The 16,564-nt window shown below is 29.1% G+C and overlaps 1 protein-coding gene and 1 non-coding gene across 9 annotated transcripts in view; both read right to left on the bottom strand.

The window, feature by feature from the left end:
* Positions 1-16,564, bottom strand: part of LOC129913810 (disintegrin and metalloproteinase domain-containing protein 10) — a 341,759-nt gene that overhangs the window by 73,129 nt on the left and 252,066 nt on the right. For all 8 annotated transcript variants that reach the window (XM_055992684.1, XM_055992683.1, XM_055992680.1 and 5 more), the window contains 2 exons: positions 11,867-12,063; positions 11,530-11,791 (listed from right to left, as the gene is read on the bottom strand). In XM_055992684.1, the coding sequence (XP_055848659.1) occupies positions 11,530-11,791; positions 11,867-12,063 (459 nt within the window). The remainder of the gene's footprint in view (positions 1-11,529; positions 11,792-11,866; positions 12,064-16,564) is intronic.
* Trnaf-gaa (transfer RNA phenylalanine (anticodon GAA)) lies at positions 13,127-13,199 on the bottom strand. The gene has a single exon. It is a non-coding gene; the product is annotated as a tRNA-Phe (tRNA).

Genomic DNA, 16,564 nt, shown 5'->3' with positions numbered 1-16,564 from the left:
GAAATCTTGATTTTGAAATCCAAAACTTCAAACTCAAATATCTCCAAAACCCCACTAACGAATTTGAAAATATTTTACCCACGTAATGTGCTTACCGTCACCTTTCATTTGATACCCATTTCGTAAGTGAACACACTGGGCCCAAAAATGTGCCATCTCCTTTCCCAAATTATCACATTTCGAATGTAAAATCGCATAGGAAAAAATTAAATTTGAAATTTGAACTGACTATAATGATGCTGAGAAGCTTCTCATCATGATAAATTTAACACATGAAAAACTAGTATAAAACTTGTAAGAGTGAAAAAGGCGATGTTTTTGCACTCCACCGCTACCGCTTACCGCATCCGGTGTGGCCAAACCTTTAATTAACTACAATGACATAAAAAGTGAAAAAGTGGGAAGTTTACAAAAGTAAAAATTTTGTATTTTTTTCTTTTCTTTGGAATAAAACTACAAAAATTGTTTTTGAAACTTAAAAGCTTTCTGCATCATCGTTTTTAATTTTGGGGTTGGAAAAAGTATCACAAATATTGATTGAAAATTGTCACTTTTTGACTTTTTGCAAAAAGTGCTCGTTTTAAGGTATAACTACAACGGTGACTTTTTGCAAAAAGTGAACATTTTCAAATTCATTTTGTGGCAGTTTTTCCGACTGCAAAATTCAAAATAAAGAAGCAGAAAGCTTATTTTTTTTTTGTTTAAAAAACAATTTCTGTAGTTTTTTTTTTTCCAAAAACAAATAGCGCTCGAAAGAAATGAAAAAATGTATACGTTTGTAAAGTTCCCACTTTTTTCACTTTTTAGGCCATTGTAGTTAAGGCTTTATAGTCAAATCTTGAAAGATGAGGGAAAAGAGATGAATATAGAAATCAGGGGTCGAACTACGGCATACGTACGTAAACGTATTGACGCTTTATGTCTTCATCATTTTCTTCTGATTAAATAGAGAGAGCAGCAGTCAAAAGTTAACGAACGTATGCCATAGTTCAACCCCATAAGTTCCTATTTTAACCCTAATTTTTTTTTCCTTTCTATCATAACTGCATATCAAAGAAGTACAAGAAAAAACCAAGAAATCAAATCAAATCGGAGGAAAACAAACGCAACATGTCTATAATACATAAACACATGCAACATGCATGCACAAGCATATTATATCCGAATTGAAATGTCAAGTTTTTTTTCTGTTTTTTTTTTTTTCGACACTGACGTTTGGCTCAAAAGCCAAAAAGTATGAAAAAAATTCCTAACTTATACTTCAACGTTCAGATGTGGTACGGGTTGCGGTAACAGTACTTGTATGAAGGCTTGGCCACACCGAAGGGTACATACAATGGCCTAAAAAGTGAAAAAAGTGGGAACTTTACAAACGTATACATTTTTTCATTTCTTTCGAGCGCTATTTGTTTTTGGAAAAAAAAAAAAACTACAGAAATTGTTTTTTAAACAAAAAAAAAATAAGCTTTCTGCTTCTTTATTTTGAATTTTGCAGTCGGAAAAACTGCCACAAAATGAATTTGAAAATGTTCACTTTTTGCAAAAAGTCACCGTTGTAGTTATACCTTAAAACGAGCACTTTTTGCAAAAAGTCAAAAAGTGACAATTTTCAATCAATATTTGTGATACTTTTTCCAACCCCAAAATTAAAAACGATGATGCAGAAAGCTTTTAAGTTTCAAAAACAATTTTTGTAGTTTTATTCCAAAGAAAAGAAAGAAATACAAAATTTTTACTTTTGTAAACTTCCCACTTTTTCACTTTTTATGTCATTGTAGTTAATTAAAGGTTTGGCCACACCGGATGCGGTAAGCGGTAGCGGTGGAGTGCAAAAACATCGCCTTTTTCACTCTTACAAGTTTTATACGAGTTTTTCATGTGTCAGTTCAAATTTCAAATTTAATTTTTTTTTATGCGATTTTACATTCGAAATGTGATAATTTGGGAAATTTCCTCATTTGTGGCTTTAGTGAGAACAAGCCTATTAAAATTGTTGGGTATTGATATAGTTGTTGTTTTTTAATTTATAAATTTTTTGAATTTGTTGTCGTTTTTTAACATACAATTTTATTTAGACTTGCAAAATGTGAACCTACTGCAAAACGACAAAAGTAAAATATTTTTTTCTATTTATTGTCAAAAAAAAAGTACAAATTATTTTAAAAACAAAAAAATTAATTTTCTGCATCCTTTTTGTATGCTTTCCAGTCAAAAAAACCTTCACAATATGTTCACTTTTGAATTTTTACCTTATTTTTGTACGTTATTTATTTGAAAAAAAAAAAACGCAAAATGGTAATTACTACTTCATAGAAGGCATCAAATGCAAAACAAACAGACTTTATGATTTGAAATAACTTGCATACATTTGGAAGTTATTTCCGCTTTCGAAAAGCTTGCATTTTTTGGGAGATTTATTGAAATAGTTCGTTGCATACCTTTGGGAGATTTGTTCATAAGTTATGAATCAGTAGTATACTTTTGGAAAATCTGTTGGTAATATTCTAATTAGGTTTCAAGGACACACACAATGTAGATTTTTATTATTATTTAAGAACAAATCAATTTGTATCGATTTATAATAACGTCAGCAATTGCATTAGATGTGGCATTTTATCTGTACAAAACTGAAATGGAATTTGCATTTAAATTTTGTTAGTTTTGGATATAACTGGCTAGGTACGTAGTGTACTTAGTGTAAACTAAAATTAGCTCTAATTAGTAAACTAAGCTTGTACAAAACTCGGTTTTTGTTGTACAAAACTGTACAAAACTCGTAGATAGTTGTAGAATTTTTTTTTTCTTTGGTTTAATTTTGAGAAATGTCCGGGCTGGGGAAACGTTTCCCCAGCCCGGTACTTTCACTTGGCTATAACTTGTGTTGTAAGCTTGTACAAAACTTGAATTTTGTTGTACAAAACTGTACAAAACTTCTGCATACTTTTTTTCATTTTTTTTTCAGTTTTGAAAAATGTCCGGGCTGGGGAAACGTTTCCCCATTTACAAAACTACAAAACTCGGCTTTTGTTGTACAAAACTGTACAAAACTTGTACAAAACTTCTGCATACTTTATTTTTAATTGTGCGATAGGTCCGGGCTGGGGAAATGCACGTCATTAATTCATACATTTTACTTAAAAAAAAAAAAACAAAGCGCCTGATAGTGCAAATTTGGATTTTGTATTTTTTATAAGAAAAAAGGTTATCCAAGTGCATTTTTTTGAACCAAAATAGTTTTATATATCGTCGCCGTAAAGCAAAATTGTTCTAAGTCACAAAAAGCAAATTTTACAGGGGACGATTTTTAAGTTTCAAATTGGTTTAGTGACAATTTTCTGCTCGTTTGCCATTCAAGTTATGTTTTTTATAAAGTTTGTTCTTTTCTCTTGAATAAAATATACAAGTTTACCTCATTAGTAGGTGCATACTATTTTTAAATATTTTTTAAAAATTAAAAACCTAAAATTGGACATAGAGCAATTCCTATACAAGTACGTTTTTTTTTTCTTAACCCTCTGTCGGCACACGGGTGCGAATTTGGCAGGACAAAAGTCACAGAAAAGTGTCTTTATAAGGGTGAAAATACATTTTTTTTTTTGAATTGTGAATACAATATTCGAATTCTTCGGAATATTCTACATCAATTTCATATATGATTCTCTATAAAATAGTGAGTTTTCTATTTAAAAATAAAAATTTCATTTGTTTGTATTTGAAATTAATACAAAAACTATTAAAAAACTGTGTAATAAAATCGCAATATTAAAAACTGGTTATTTTTAATATTAAAAACAACAGAATATTTAACCGTGTAGGACTGTCAACGTAAATTTTGCGGAGCTCTGCATGATGCAATAGTTAGTCTAGGTAATCGCTACACATACACTGAGGGAAAAAATATTTGAAGTTGAAACGTCGTTGTTTCAAAGATGAACTACATTGATTTATGTGACTTTAAGATACGAAACCATCAAAAATTAACATTTTTTCCACGTTGATTTTAAAATGTTCATCTTCAACGCAAAATCATTATGAATAATAGTTAAATCAATGTGGTTTTCATTGATTTTACGTTATTTTATGGTGGCTTTTCCCTCAGTGTAGGGGTATTCACCTCCAAAACCCGCTCATTTAACTTTTTGCAAAATGTGGAGTTGAGAAGTGATTTTTTTTTGGCTATTCTTAAATACCCATGCATGCACTAAGCTACAGCATTAGTTGAAAGCCATTTATTTTAAACTTTGAATGTGGTTCAGTTGTTTTGTGTGAAAAATTAGATCGGTAATAATTTGAATTTTTTTTTGTTTCTTATTGTTTTATATAAAATTCTTGTTATGGAAGTTTCAGCTGCTGGCGTGTACTTTATTTAAAAAAAATATATTCATTGCATTTGAAGCTTTAATTAATTGTAAAATGAATTTAATGAAGAAGTTTTTTTTTATTTTTCTGATTTTTTAATGGACCTTTTGTGATATCATTCGGTGTTATTCGGTAACATTTTTGTTATAATATTAAAGAGGAAAATGTCAAAAAGGAAAAACAAAAAAAAAAATTTCTGTCCGTTAGTGCTCGTCTAGCTTTTATCGTCTTTTATGTGAACCTAGTTTTTTGAAAACTATTGACTGTTTTAACAAATTTTTTTGACGAATTGATATTTTATTATCAATTAAACAAATATAACCGTGACATTTTAACTATTAAATATTTACTGATATTGAAAAATATCAGAATTCACTATTTTTTTTTTTTCAGTGTATACCTACAAATCCAAAATACTTTATTTACACCTAAATTCATTAGAAAAAAGCTTTATTACTGTTAATCAGTGGTTTTAGTCAAGTACAACTTCACTGAGCGAAAAAATTTTCATGAGCGGTTTTGAAGGTAAATAAAATAAAATAAAATAAAATAAAATAAAATAAAATAAAATAAAATAAAATAAAATAAAATAAAATAAAATAAAATAAAATAAAATAAAATAAAATAAATTAAAATAAAATAAAACAAAACAAAATAAAATAAAATAAAATAAAATAAAATGAAATAAAATAAAATAAAAGCCTGAGTTGAGAATTCTTCGCAGTGCAGTCAACTGTCATACCCAACGTAGGTAACCAATTGCCTCAAGAAGCTGTGCAATGATCCAAGAGATACAATACCGAAACGAAGGGTCTTTGAAATATCGTAGGTCACCAGTCATCGAACTGCAAGATAACAATTATTTAAATGATTGTGTAGAAAGTTAAGCTTACGAAGCACAAGAAACAAGGCTTAGTGACTTACCTAAACTAATTGTGGGAAAAATCATAGCAGCAATACCCAATACTACTCGTTTCTAATTTATCTAATATAAATTTTAAATAACTTTCATGCTCCCCCATTAAGCTCTATTTAAAATTGCTTTTTATGCTTGTCTTTTTTAAAATATCAAATACTTAGTTTTGAATGTGTTGACAACAATGAAATACAGTGTTTTCAAAAATCAAACTAAAACACCAAACACCAATTATCTAGAGAATTATTTGCTCCCAAAATGTTCACTCAATTATATTATTACTGCAAACACACTCGGAACATGTCTCGTATAATAGTGGATTGCGGGCGTTGTTGTCATCGTCATCGTCGTCGTTGTCGTCAACACCACCAATCCAGTATTTGGTGGGTTGAACTATTGCGGTATTCAATTTTAATAATAATTCTAAGGTCAACAACATGGCTAATCACTTTGCATGCATCACTCATTTCATTTGCCTCCAGCTTAATATCCAAATCAGTTTTGCACAATCTCACTATGATGTGTGCTGCTCTCGGTGAGTGGTTCATGTACTATCCATTGGTCAGACTTGACGACTGCGTATACTTCTTTCTCCCTCCCCCCATCTTCTAACCTCATATAAACAATTTTGCATAATTCACTTTAACAACAGCCTCTGGATCGCAAAAGCTTTCCTCCATATACCGACACGACATTACGCGACGCGACAAAATACAACAACAACAAAAAAAAAAATGTTCTAATTTCCCGCCTGGAACAGACAGACAGTCAGATAGAAAACTAACCTAACTTGGGGCAACTCTGCGAGAGAGAGAATACAAAAGCATATATAATCGACCAAACTAGCTTGTCATCGGTTCGGTTGAGCAACGATTATAATTGTGCATCTATCACATAAACTTGACAGGAATCACCAACACAATGATCCCTTTTAAAACGAGAATGCGGCACGGCTAACTGTATATTGAGTAGGCTTGGGGACATCTAACAACTGAACTGATAGATGAGGGTTTGGGGTCACTTCTATACTCTTGGCTATATACGAAACTGTCACAGTCACAATTGTTTCATATTTGCATAAATATTTCGGAAAATATAATTGATTTTGATTTGGAATTCGATGAAAAATTTGGTGGCTTAGGTGCTACAATACTTTTACTTTGTTTTTCTGTTCTCGCTAATCTAAATCCAAGGACAAATTTTGATTTCATTTTGAAGCAATTTTCTCTTTAACTCTGCTGTCTGCTCACAGCAAGTGGATAATGATTGTGACTGTGGTTAGCAGGTTATTAAAAAATTAGAATCTAAATTAGCTCGTTCTAAGAATAGCTCCGGACTTTTTATCGTGATTATACTTGTCCGATGGTTTATTTGTTCGAAGAATTCTCGTAATGTGACACTAATGATTTTATTTCATTTAAATTAAGTTAGAAGATGAAAATGGAGGAAATAGGGTTGTAGTAAGTTGTTAAGTCGACCAGCGTAGTTATTAATACTCGTTCATTGGATAATGATACCGCAAAAGCCTGGGTTGGAATATAGCTTGTTTGATTTAAATTGATTGATAAAAAAACAGAACTTATTTTAAGTAGGAGAAAACTTATTTAACAACTTAATTCTTAGTTTCCTATCATGTTTCATATGTCAACAAAGGGTTTGTTATGCTCTTTTTTGAGCAGAACTACCTTAACGAAGCTTTACCGAAGTTAAAAGATTTTTTCACCCTGTCTTACCAGGGCTCTATTACACCAACCAACTACAACTTTTCTGCAAAGTAAAAGTGCAAAGTGTTTCACCAAAAATTAAAAGTTTCCCACTTTGCACTTTGCAATTGTTGAAGTTTATAGCAAAAATGTGCATAGCAAAAATGCACCAACTAAAAATGGAACTTTGCGTAATTTGAAAATTTGCGAAGTAAAGCAGTAAATAGTTTCAACTTCTTTTCGTTGTTAAAAAAGGTTGAAATCTTCTTTTTTTACTTCAACAACGATATCTTTTGAAATTTTACTTTTATTGTACTTTTCTTAATCATTTGTTTTGTTTTTTTTTTTTTTATAGTTACTTAGACTGTTGCTTTGTTGCTTTTTGTTCAAAGAAGAAAATATTAGAATTTTTAATATCAATACAATATCATTATTTTAACTTTAAATTGCAATCATTCATTGAATGACGCATAATTTTGAATAAGGTGGTTGGATTAACAATGTGGCCATGGAGCAGAGGGCAGAGGTGCGTTATTTAGAGTACCATAGTTTATTTATGTTTATAATATCGAACTATGGTCATTTGTTAAGTTACAATTTGTAACTATTTGACAGCTGAACATTGTTAATTAACTCCTTTTGAAGTTTCAAATAGTCACGATTCGAAACTATTTCCGATTCACTTTTATAAACTGAGTTTGCTGTGTTGATCTATGAAATTAGATGTTTGGTTTTCAAGACAATTCAAAGATTTTTATTTTTTTTATTAATCAGCGGAAAAATTAAAGTAAAATGGAATTTTTGAAATTATTTATGATGGAAGAAAATTTATTTTGAATAAGAAATTTGTAAAAAGAACACAACAAATTCTAACAATGCCACTTCAACTTGTTTTCACATATTAACCATAGTTAAATATTCTTAATAGTTTATTATTCCTAATTTCAAAATTTTAATCTTAATTTTACATCACTCACGTAACTATTACTAAACTATTTATCTTCAAAGAGTCGTTCAAAGCGATTCATTTTAAATTATCATTTAATATATCCGAACTTTATACGAGTAATGGCCATCCGCAAATGAAATTTTGACTTTGCATATTTTTGCAGAATTTGATATGGAAACTGCAAAGTTTTTTTGTTTGGTGCAACGAAATTAAAGAATTCTTTGCAAATTGGCAAAAATTTGCACTTTTTAGAAAAGTACTTTGTGCTTTGCAAATTTGTGGTTGGTGCAACAAAATTTGCAAAGAAGGAATTTTTGTTTTACTTTTCAAAGAAATAATTTCCTCTTTGCAAATTGAAGTTTGGTGCAACAGAATTTGCAAAGTTAAAGTGCAAAGTTGCAAAATGCAAAGTGATTGGTGCAATAGGGCCCAGGTCATACTCTTTTGCAAAAACGAACGCAATATAACGGTCATTGACGATCGTTACATTTAAAAATGTTGAGGGATTTTTTTTTTCAGAAATACGGCGGAGATGAATTCCTTTCAATTTCGTCTCCCTACTTTTCAGAAGAAAGAGCAAGTTATGACGTTGTTGTTGAATTCACATCATTTTCTTTTTTTTTTTCAATAGAAAAAAACACCCCTTCGTGCTTGAAGCCAGAACTGCGACTTCTAAATTTTTTACCAAACTTTTCTAATTCGTTTGTCCACCACCGTTTTTCCATGTTTATACAACCAAAATTTTCGTTTGTCCACCCTTCAAAAATATTTTAGAGGAAATTTGTTTGAAAAAAGAAGATATTCAAAAAAAAAATTTTTCACAATTCCCAACAAAAGTTACGCATACACCACAGTGTACCTACTGAAAATTTCAAAGTCCTCAAAATCCCCAAAAATTATTTCTTTTTTTTTCAAAATTCAAACGACAATCGTTTGTCCACCTCGAGAAATGGATACAAACCAAAAACCTACGTTTAGGTGATATTCAAAAAACAAATTAGTTTTTGGGGATTTTAGGGGGCTTTGAATTTTTCAATACAATTTCTTTTTTTTTTTTTAAACACCCTTTCAACAGATATATTTTTCAGCAATTTATGGATTATTTCTTTCTGTTTCATTTTTAGATAATAATAATTCTCAAATTATTATTTTTGTTTTGTAAAGTTAAAGGCTGTTTATTAAAAGCTTAACAAAGTTTCAATACTTCTCGATACTTCAAAATGCAATTGAACATTTGGAATAGACAAATACTCTTGTATTTACAATTTTAAATGGAATCCAAAGTTTACCAATATCTCTTACAGCATATGATGAAAATCTTATTGTTTTTGTATCACAAAGTGCATATTTTTTTTTTTTTGTAAGACTATTCACTGCATAGTAAACTGTTTATTTAAATCAACAAATACGAGTAGGTATTTTCTAAAATGTTGTTTTACATATCTTTCGTCATTCCTAACAAATGAACAAATACAAAGGTACATTATCGTTTCCAATTGTTTCAATTTGAAATCGATAGAATTTTCTTATCAAAATAACTTCAATGATAAGATTGAACATCAAATTCCAAAGAATAAATATTTGTATAAAATGATTTAGGTATTCAGGCTTTTCTCTCCTTGTGACTTATTGCAAAATGCCTTTAAATGGACGATTAAAGGACTTAAACCATTCTCATAAAAGCACACAATTGACTTTAACAAATTCCTTTTATATCCTTTATTTCTATATATTTTGTGTCTATATATGAAATAAATTATCATCCTTTTTCACACTGCAGACAATAAAAAAAATACACACATACACAATTAAAAAAAAAAAAATAATAATAAAAAGATATTTTATCTTTCAGGTAGATTTATCGATGTATAACTCTTCACAAGATTTTTGAAGCAAAAAAAAAAAAAAAAATGATATAAAACAACTCACAGATTTTCATGTCATGTGAATGTACCTACATACACTACACATATACCTATTCCTCTTTTTTCTTTTTCTATATGTGTTTGCATATAAGCTTAACTTATATTAGATATACAATCTAACAGAGAGATATTAAAGTTTCAACGAAAGCCCTCAAAATCCTATCAATTTTAAAGGAACACATTTTCGAGAGTCAATTTAAATATAATCCACCTTCTTCCAATAAATCTACTCATGCATCCTTGTTAAATCTGAAATGCGCACACATTTTCTCGTTCCTCTCGCCGAAATACTATACTGAAACTGGAAATGTTCTACGAATATGTACGAGCAAAACAGGGTGATTTCAGTTATTGTAGGTATAGATGGTAGAGGTTCGCAGGTAGTCTAGTTGAGAGAAACATTTTATAGATTATATCTATAGGTAAGCTAAAGAATACAAGAGGATCACTATTTCACAAATGAGCATTTACTGGAAATTTTCAAAAAAGGGCACAAACTAGGATATTTAAATACAAAATGAGTAAAAATGTACTACAAAGATTTTTTACACAATTTAAATTTTCAGATTAAAATCCGCCTGAAAGTATGTTTTTTTTTTAGTTAAGAAGATTTAAGGCAGTAACCCTTGATGTGGTGAATGTTTAGTCCGCCTGCTATCCACAATTCTGAAAAATTGTATCTTTTTTATGATTTTTAGTACCTACTCAGGCATGATTTATATTTTGCGGTTAGATTTCGGTGTAGAAATATCCCATAATCTAGTGAGTTAACTCAAGTGCCAGGCAATTAATTCGCGACCCTGAAAACTTAAATTTCTTTTCTCCTTCTCCAAACTCTTTTTTTACACATTTTCTACCCCATAATGACACTACTTCCCATCCTCTTCTTATCAAAACAAAATGACAACACATACTTTTAGGCGCTTTTACTATGAAAGACAATGATTTTATACTTAAAATTAATAATCTAACAAAAGTCATCAAATTTGGAACTTTTCCTAAAAACAGTAGTTTGTACATGCTTAATTTTTGGCGCAAATGATATATCGACTAATATATATTAAAAACGGCTTATACCAACGATCGGACATTTTGAAGCCAATTTCTTTGAACAAAACGAACAAAGTCCAGGAATTTATTCAGCATTGAAAGAGTAATTTTCGATCACAAAATGCCATAATGTGACAATTGTGCGCTAATCCAAGAAAATAGTCGAGAACATTTTTGTTTTTAACAAATTTATTGATTTTCTTTTCATGAAGCCGAAAAATATGAAAATTGTGCCGATTTTAAAGAAATCTTGATCATCTTGATATTTTTTTTACAAAATTGGAAAAATTGATTATTTCGAAAGAGGAACTAACAAAGAGTTCAACATCAAGCCGTGTCGACAAAGCCTGTTTAGTTCTACAACTTTTTTCTTGATAGTTTTTCTTCTACACCTTTAAGTAGTCGTAGTTTGGTTTTTTCTTCTTTCTTATTCCTAGAATTTGCTCAACCTGATTCCCCCTTAAGTTATTTAGGAAATAAAACTGAAATCACCCTGTATATCACACGAAAAATATTCTTTGCTAAATTCTTTTCTCGCTATGTACGAAGAAAATTTGTTTATAAGCAAGAATAAGCAAATAAAAAAATAAAAATAAATTTATATAATGTACCTATATTTGCACTTACCTTCTCTAACATCCTTATAAGGATCATCCACATGCTTTTCATTATAGATAATCGAATGAAATCCATCCGTTTTGTACGTATGATTTGGGAAATAATGCTTTGCATTCTCCACATAGTATGCATCACGTTCCGTTATAATTTTACCCTCAAATATTCCATCCAATATTGAGCCAAATACAAAACTCTTACGTTCACCTATCACATCGCCCGCATATATGTGTGATGTTGACACATCGATGGGCTCATTTGTTGAACTATGTATCTTTTTTTTTTTTTTTAAAAGAAAAATAAAAAATAAGAATATTTTAAAGTTTAAATAAATATTATAAAAACTTACCTCTAACTTATCACTAAATGTATTTAAATCACGTTTTAATCTAAGATGGAAATTTTTTCCATGTGCTGAAAATTTTAAATTAACAAGATGATCTTTGGTCACTGATCGTTTAGCCCTACTGTGACTAGCTTTTGTGTGCTCTTGATCATAGCTAAGGGTTTCATAATGGGATATGTATTCATTGAGGCGTTCGTATCCTGAAATTAGAAAAAAAAAAAAAATAACAATTTTAAGTATGGGCTAAAAATCTATGAATTTGGTTTATAGAAAAAGAAAGAAAGTAAATTTTTTTTTTTAAATATTTTGTTTTAAAATTGATAGATGATAATATAAATAAGATCGAATAGTTTTCCTTTTACTATGAAAACTATTAAGATTGTCTGGGCCTGATAGTGCGAATGTATAAATGGCAGGAATAACACAGAATATGTTTAGACAAAATACTATCGGGAAGGAAAGTATGTAGATGTAGAAATAGTTTAAAGGGATTCGGATGTAAAAAGAACACTATTAGCAGGAATACCAGGATTTTAATATTGTTTTTTTATGATTTAAATAAATAATCCACCATAAAATAACAATATAAATAAACAGATAAACATTTATTTTCATTGGTATTAAATGTAATTCCGAAGAAAATCTGTCTTTCATTCAACAAAATGTTTCATGAGGCATTTAAATTCATTTTATTTTTTACCTTATTTGTTTTGCTTCATTTAAGTTCAGTTTAAATTAAAACGCATCTTTTTATTTTAGAATATTTATTTATTTTTGTCCTATATATTTCGAGGTCTTAATTCAGGGTAAATAAAATATTATTAAAAAAGATGAACCATTTTTCTAAACTATTTTATAATTATAAAGTTCAACATAAAAAAACAAATAAAATATATGTACATTTAAATTCATATTAGTATATTTTGTATTTGATTATTAAATTAATATAAAAATTAAAGGGCTTTGAAACAAAATTATTAAAAGAAAATAAAAACAAGTATCATTTAAACTGATGGCTTTTTTTACGCTTTTAAATGCAGAATATTAAGTACAAGGAAGAAGAAGAAGATATTAAGTACATTTTTAACAATTTGAACCCAAAACAATCGATTTAACCAAAAATTTACCAATAATTTAGTATTTTTAATTTCAACCTTATTATCAGTGAGCACTCTTGTGTCTGAAACATAATAAAATTAGTAACTGAGATTTGAAAAAAAAAACTAATAAATAAAATAAAAATAAAAAAAAAATAACGACCAATGCCGAAACCCGGGATTGAACCGGGGACATTTAGATCTTCAGTCTAACGCTCTCCCAACTGAGCTATTTCGGCAGATGAAAAATTTAGTGCCAAAGAACTTATACAAAAGCAAGGGACATGAGGGTCGATTCTTGTTTTGTGAAAAAAATTAGGTAAACAAAAAATATCAAAATACATAAATAAACAAGTTTAGTCCAGTGCATTTATGATGTTCATATGAGGAGCTCAGAACTAAAACGGCCTAACCCACATTTTCAAAAAAATCAAACTGAGTACACAGATCGAACCGCAATAAAACAATTTATAATATAAAAATACATCCCCATTAAATTACATTAAATAGAGTTAAAAATTAGAGCCAAAAACTTTTGTCACTCTAGTGGACGCCATTTTGGCTTCGGCGACAAAATTGCCTAAATCATTTATAGCAAATGTAGTTTCGGAATAAAAAAAATATCAGACCTTAGCCCAAAAGTGTAGCCAACACTCCTAACTAAAAAAAATTACAAACTAAGTATTGAATAATATTTTTTTTATAACTTTTACAAGCCAACAAAAAAGAAACCCTGAAAATATGATTTTCTTTAAACTCGTTTTTCTCAAAACGAAATTTTGTGGGTTAGGCCGTTTTGGCGCTGAGCGCCTCATAAATGGACGACCCAGCAGTTTGTACCACCCCCAAATTTTTTTTGCTCATTCGATAGAGCATTGGTTGAATATCATTACCCTGATTTTTCGCACTCGCGAAATTCACCTTTGGGCCGCCATCTTGGATTTTAGTTTTTGTTGAATATCTCGATTTCTATTTATCCTACATAAAAGTTGTGTATACAAGAAACGTAGGCAATTAAATTTCGCGTCTTTTATGTTAAGAACACTTTTTCGATATTCTAAATATTAAAAAAGTTACAAGCCAAAAAAGTAAAAAAAAAACCGAAAAAAATACAATTTTAAAGTTTTGAGGACTTTTTGTCAAAATTATGAAAAAAAACGTTCCGAGAAAAGATTATTCTCCTTAAAATTCTCTACAACTCTGATATACAACTTTTTTTTCTATCTCTATAAATACAAAAGTAATTAATACTTTTTTTGTTAAAAATGCTCTTTGTTGTTTGTGTTTTTTTATCCTTACTTTTTTCTTAAATTTTTTTTTTACCAAATCTTGAATTTTAAATGATTAGTGAGTATTTTATAGCTTTATGTAACAAGAGAAAATTCAGGACCTGCAATTTTTTTTATATTTAAGTCTCTTCATTTCGTAAAAAAGGTGTATTTTTTAACAAAAAAGTATTAATAAAAGAGAGTAATCTTTTTTCGGAACATTTTTTCATAATTTTGATAAAAAGTCCTCAAAACTTTAAAATTGTCATTTTTTTCGTTTTTTTTTTAATTTTTGGCTTGTAACTTTTTTAATATTCAGAATATCGAAAAAGTGTTCTTAGCATAAAAGACGCGAAATTTAATTGCCTACGTTTCTTGTATACACAACTTTTATGTAGGATAAATAAAAATCGAGATATTCAACAAAAACTAAAATCCAAGATGGCGGCCCAAAGGTGAATTTCGCGAGTGCGAAAAATCAGGGTAATGATATTAAGCCAATGCTCTATCGAATGAGCAAAAAAAATTTGGGGGTGGTACAAACTGCTGGGTCAAATTATAAATGCACTGGACTAGTTTTAAGAGTTCCTCAGAAGACGATTTGAATGCATTTTAGTTATTTATTTAGTTCTTAGAGTAATAATATTTTTTCTTTGTAATGTACCAACCCATCTATTTCTCGGAAACGACTTCATCAATTTTGATTGAGTTTGCAGAAACTGTTCTTATACACGTTTAAAGTCATGAGAATGTTTAGTTTTAGATATAATACATATATCTGTATTGTTTTTGGTAAAATTTTGTGTTTTTAATTGCGTTATAGAGCAAGTATTGATTTCGTGTCGAAAAAAAATTTTGAGGTTTTAATCAAAACCAAAATTACGGTGATGGAGAAGTCCGAAAAAGTGGGTCTCACAGTTCCGTTCGTCCTTCTGTTCGTCCATCTGTACACGTTTCTACAGCCTAAACAAATTTGGTACAGGTTATTTTAATAGAATTCTGAAAGTTTTTTTTTATCTCGCTTAAAAAGAAGTGTACCTCCCATACAAGTTTTTCAATTAATAAAATAATAAATTTACTCCCAAAACGGCTGTAACGATTTTGATTAAACTTTGCGGGCGTAATATTCAAAACTGCATTTTTTAATTTTTCTCAAAAAAGTGTAATAACAAAAAAAAAATGTTTTCATTTAACAAAATTTTGCCCTAAATGTCAGCCTCTTCCCCACCATCAACAATTTTTTTTTTTTAATTTATATAGAGTCAGCTCTTGAAATCTACAAGTTAACAAACATAAAAGTACTTTGAACTGGAAATGCAAAATTAAGTTAAAAAATTGTAAGAAATTCGAAGAATATTAAAAAAAAATTATTTAATACACATTGATTTTTTTTAATGCTGAAAATATTTTTTTTGCAATTACTTTTTTAAAGCAAAATATTTTTATTTGCAATACAAATTTTATGTTTGATGGAAATAATTACATACATGTATGAAACATTTTACATGTTTTGCAAAAAATATTTTATTTAAATTTGCAATAGAAAAAGCAAATGCATTAAAAAAGTGAGCCAAATTTCACTTTCATCTTGTAAGCAGGGCTACCTAGATTTTCAAAAAGAGGCCAAAAAAAAAGGGATTTTGATAAAAAAGAGGCCCCAACAAAATTATGTGAAAATAGAATAATTTAGGTACGACAGTCACACGAAATACCTCATTTGCGCTTTTCCCTAACCGCAACACAAACCTTTTACACCAAAATCTTAAAATTAAAATTGTATTAACATAAAAATAATATAAAAACATTACCTGTGCATAATTTCTTCAAGAAACGACACAAAATTTATCAAAAATAACCTTATAAAAATCAAATCAGCGCTAAACAACAGTAATGTATATTTGTTTTTACCATTTGAGTAGTTATATAGTTTAAAGTGGTATAAGTCAAATTTTCCTTGATTTTCAAAAAAAATTTCAATTTTTTTAATCAAATGTAAAAAAGAGGAAAAAGAGGAACCAAAATATCAAAAAGAGGGATTTTTTTTGTCAATTATTAAAAAGTGGAGGGAAAGTGGATTGGGTGGATTCCATCCATGGAATGACAAAATTCCGAAATGTTTTTTGTTAAAAGTAAAAAAATTGTGAAATCAATAAGGTGTCGACTCAAGTTGATAATTATATTGTTATGATCGGATTTCACGTCGCTCAAATAAAACTAATTTAATTCGTGAAAAAGTCTTAATATGTTGGATGCAACAGTAGACAGTTGGATGTCTTTACACAGCCTTAAAAAAAAAACCTTAGGAAACTATTTTTGTCCATGTATGTTGTTGTCGT

Source organism: Episyrphus balteatus, chromosome 3 (assembly GCF_945859705.1).
Source record: "Episyrphus balteatus chromosome 3, idEpiBalt1.1, whole genome shotgun sequence".
In the NCBI taxonomy this organism is placed as follows: domain Eukaryota; kingdom Metazoa; phylum Arthropoda; class Insecta; order Diptera; family Syrphidae; genus Episyrphus; species Episyrphus balteatus.
Note: the sequence above shows the minus strand (reverse complement) of the source record. Positions and strands in the feature narration are given on the sequence as shown.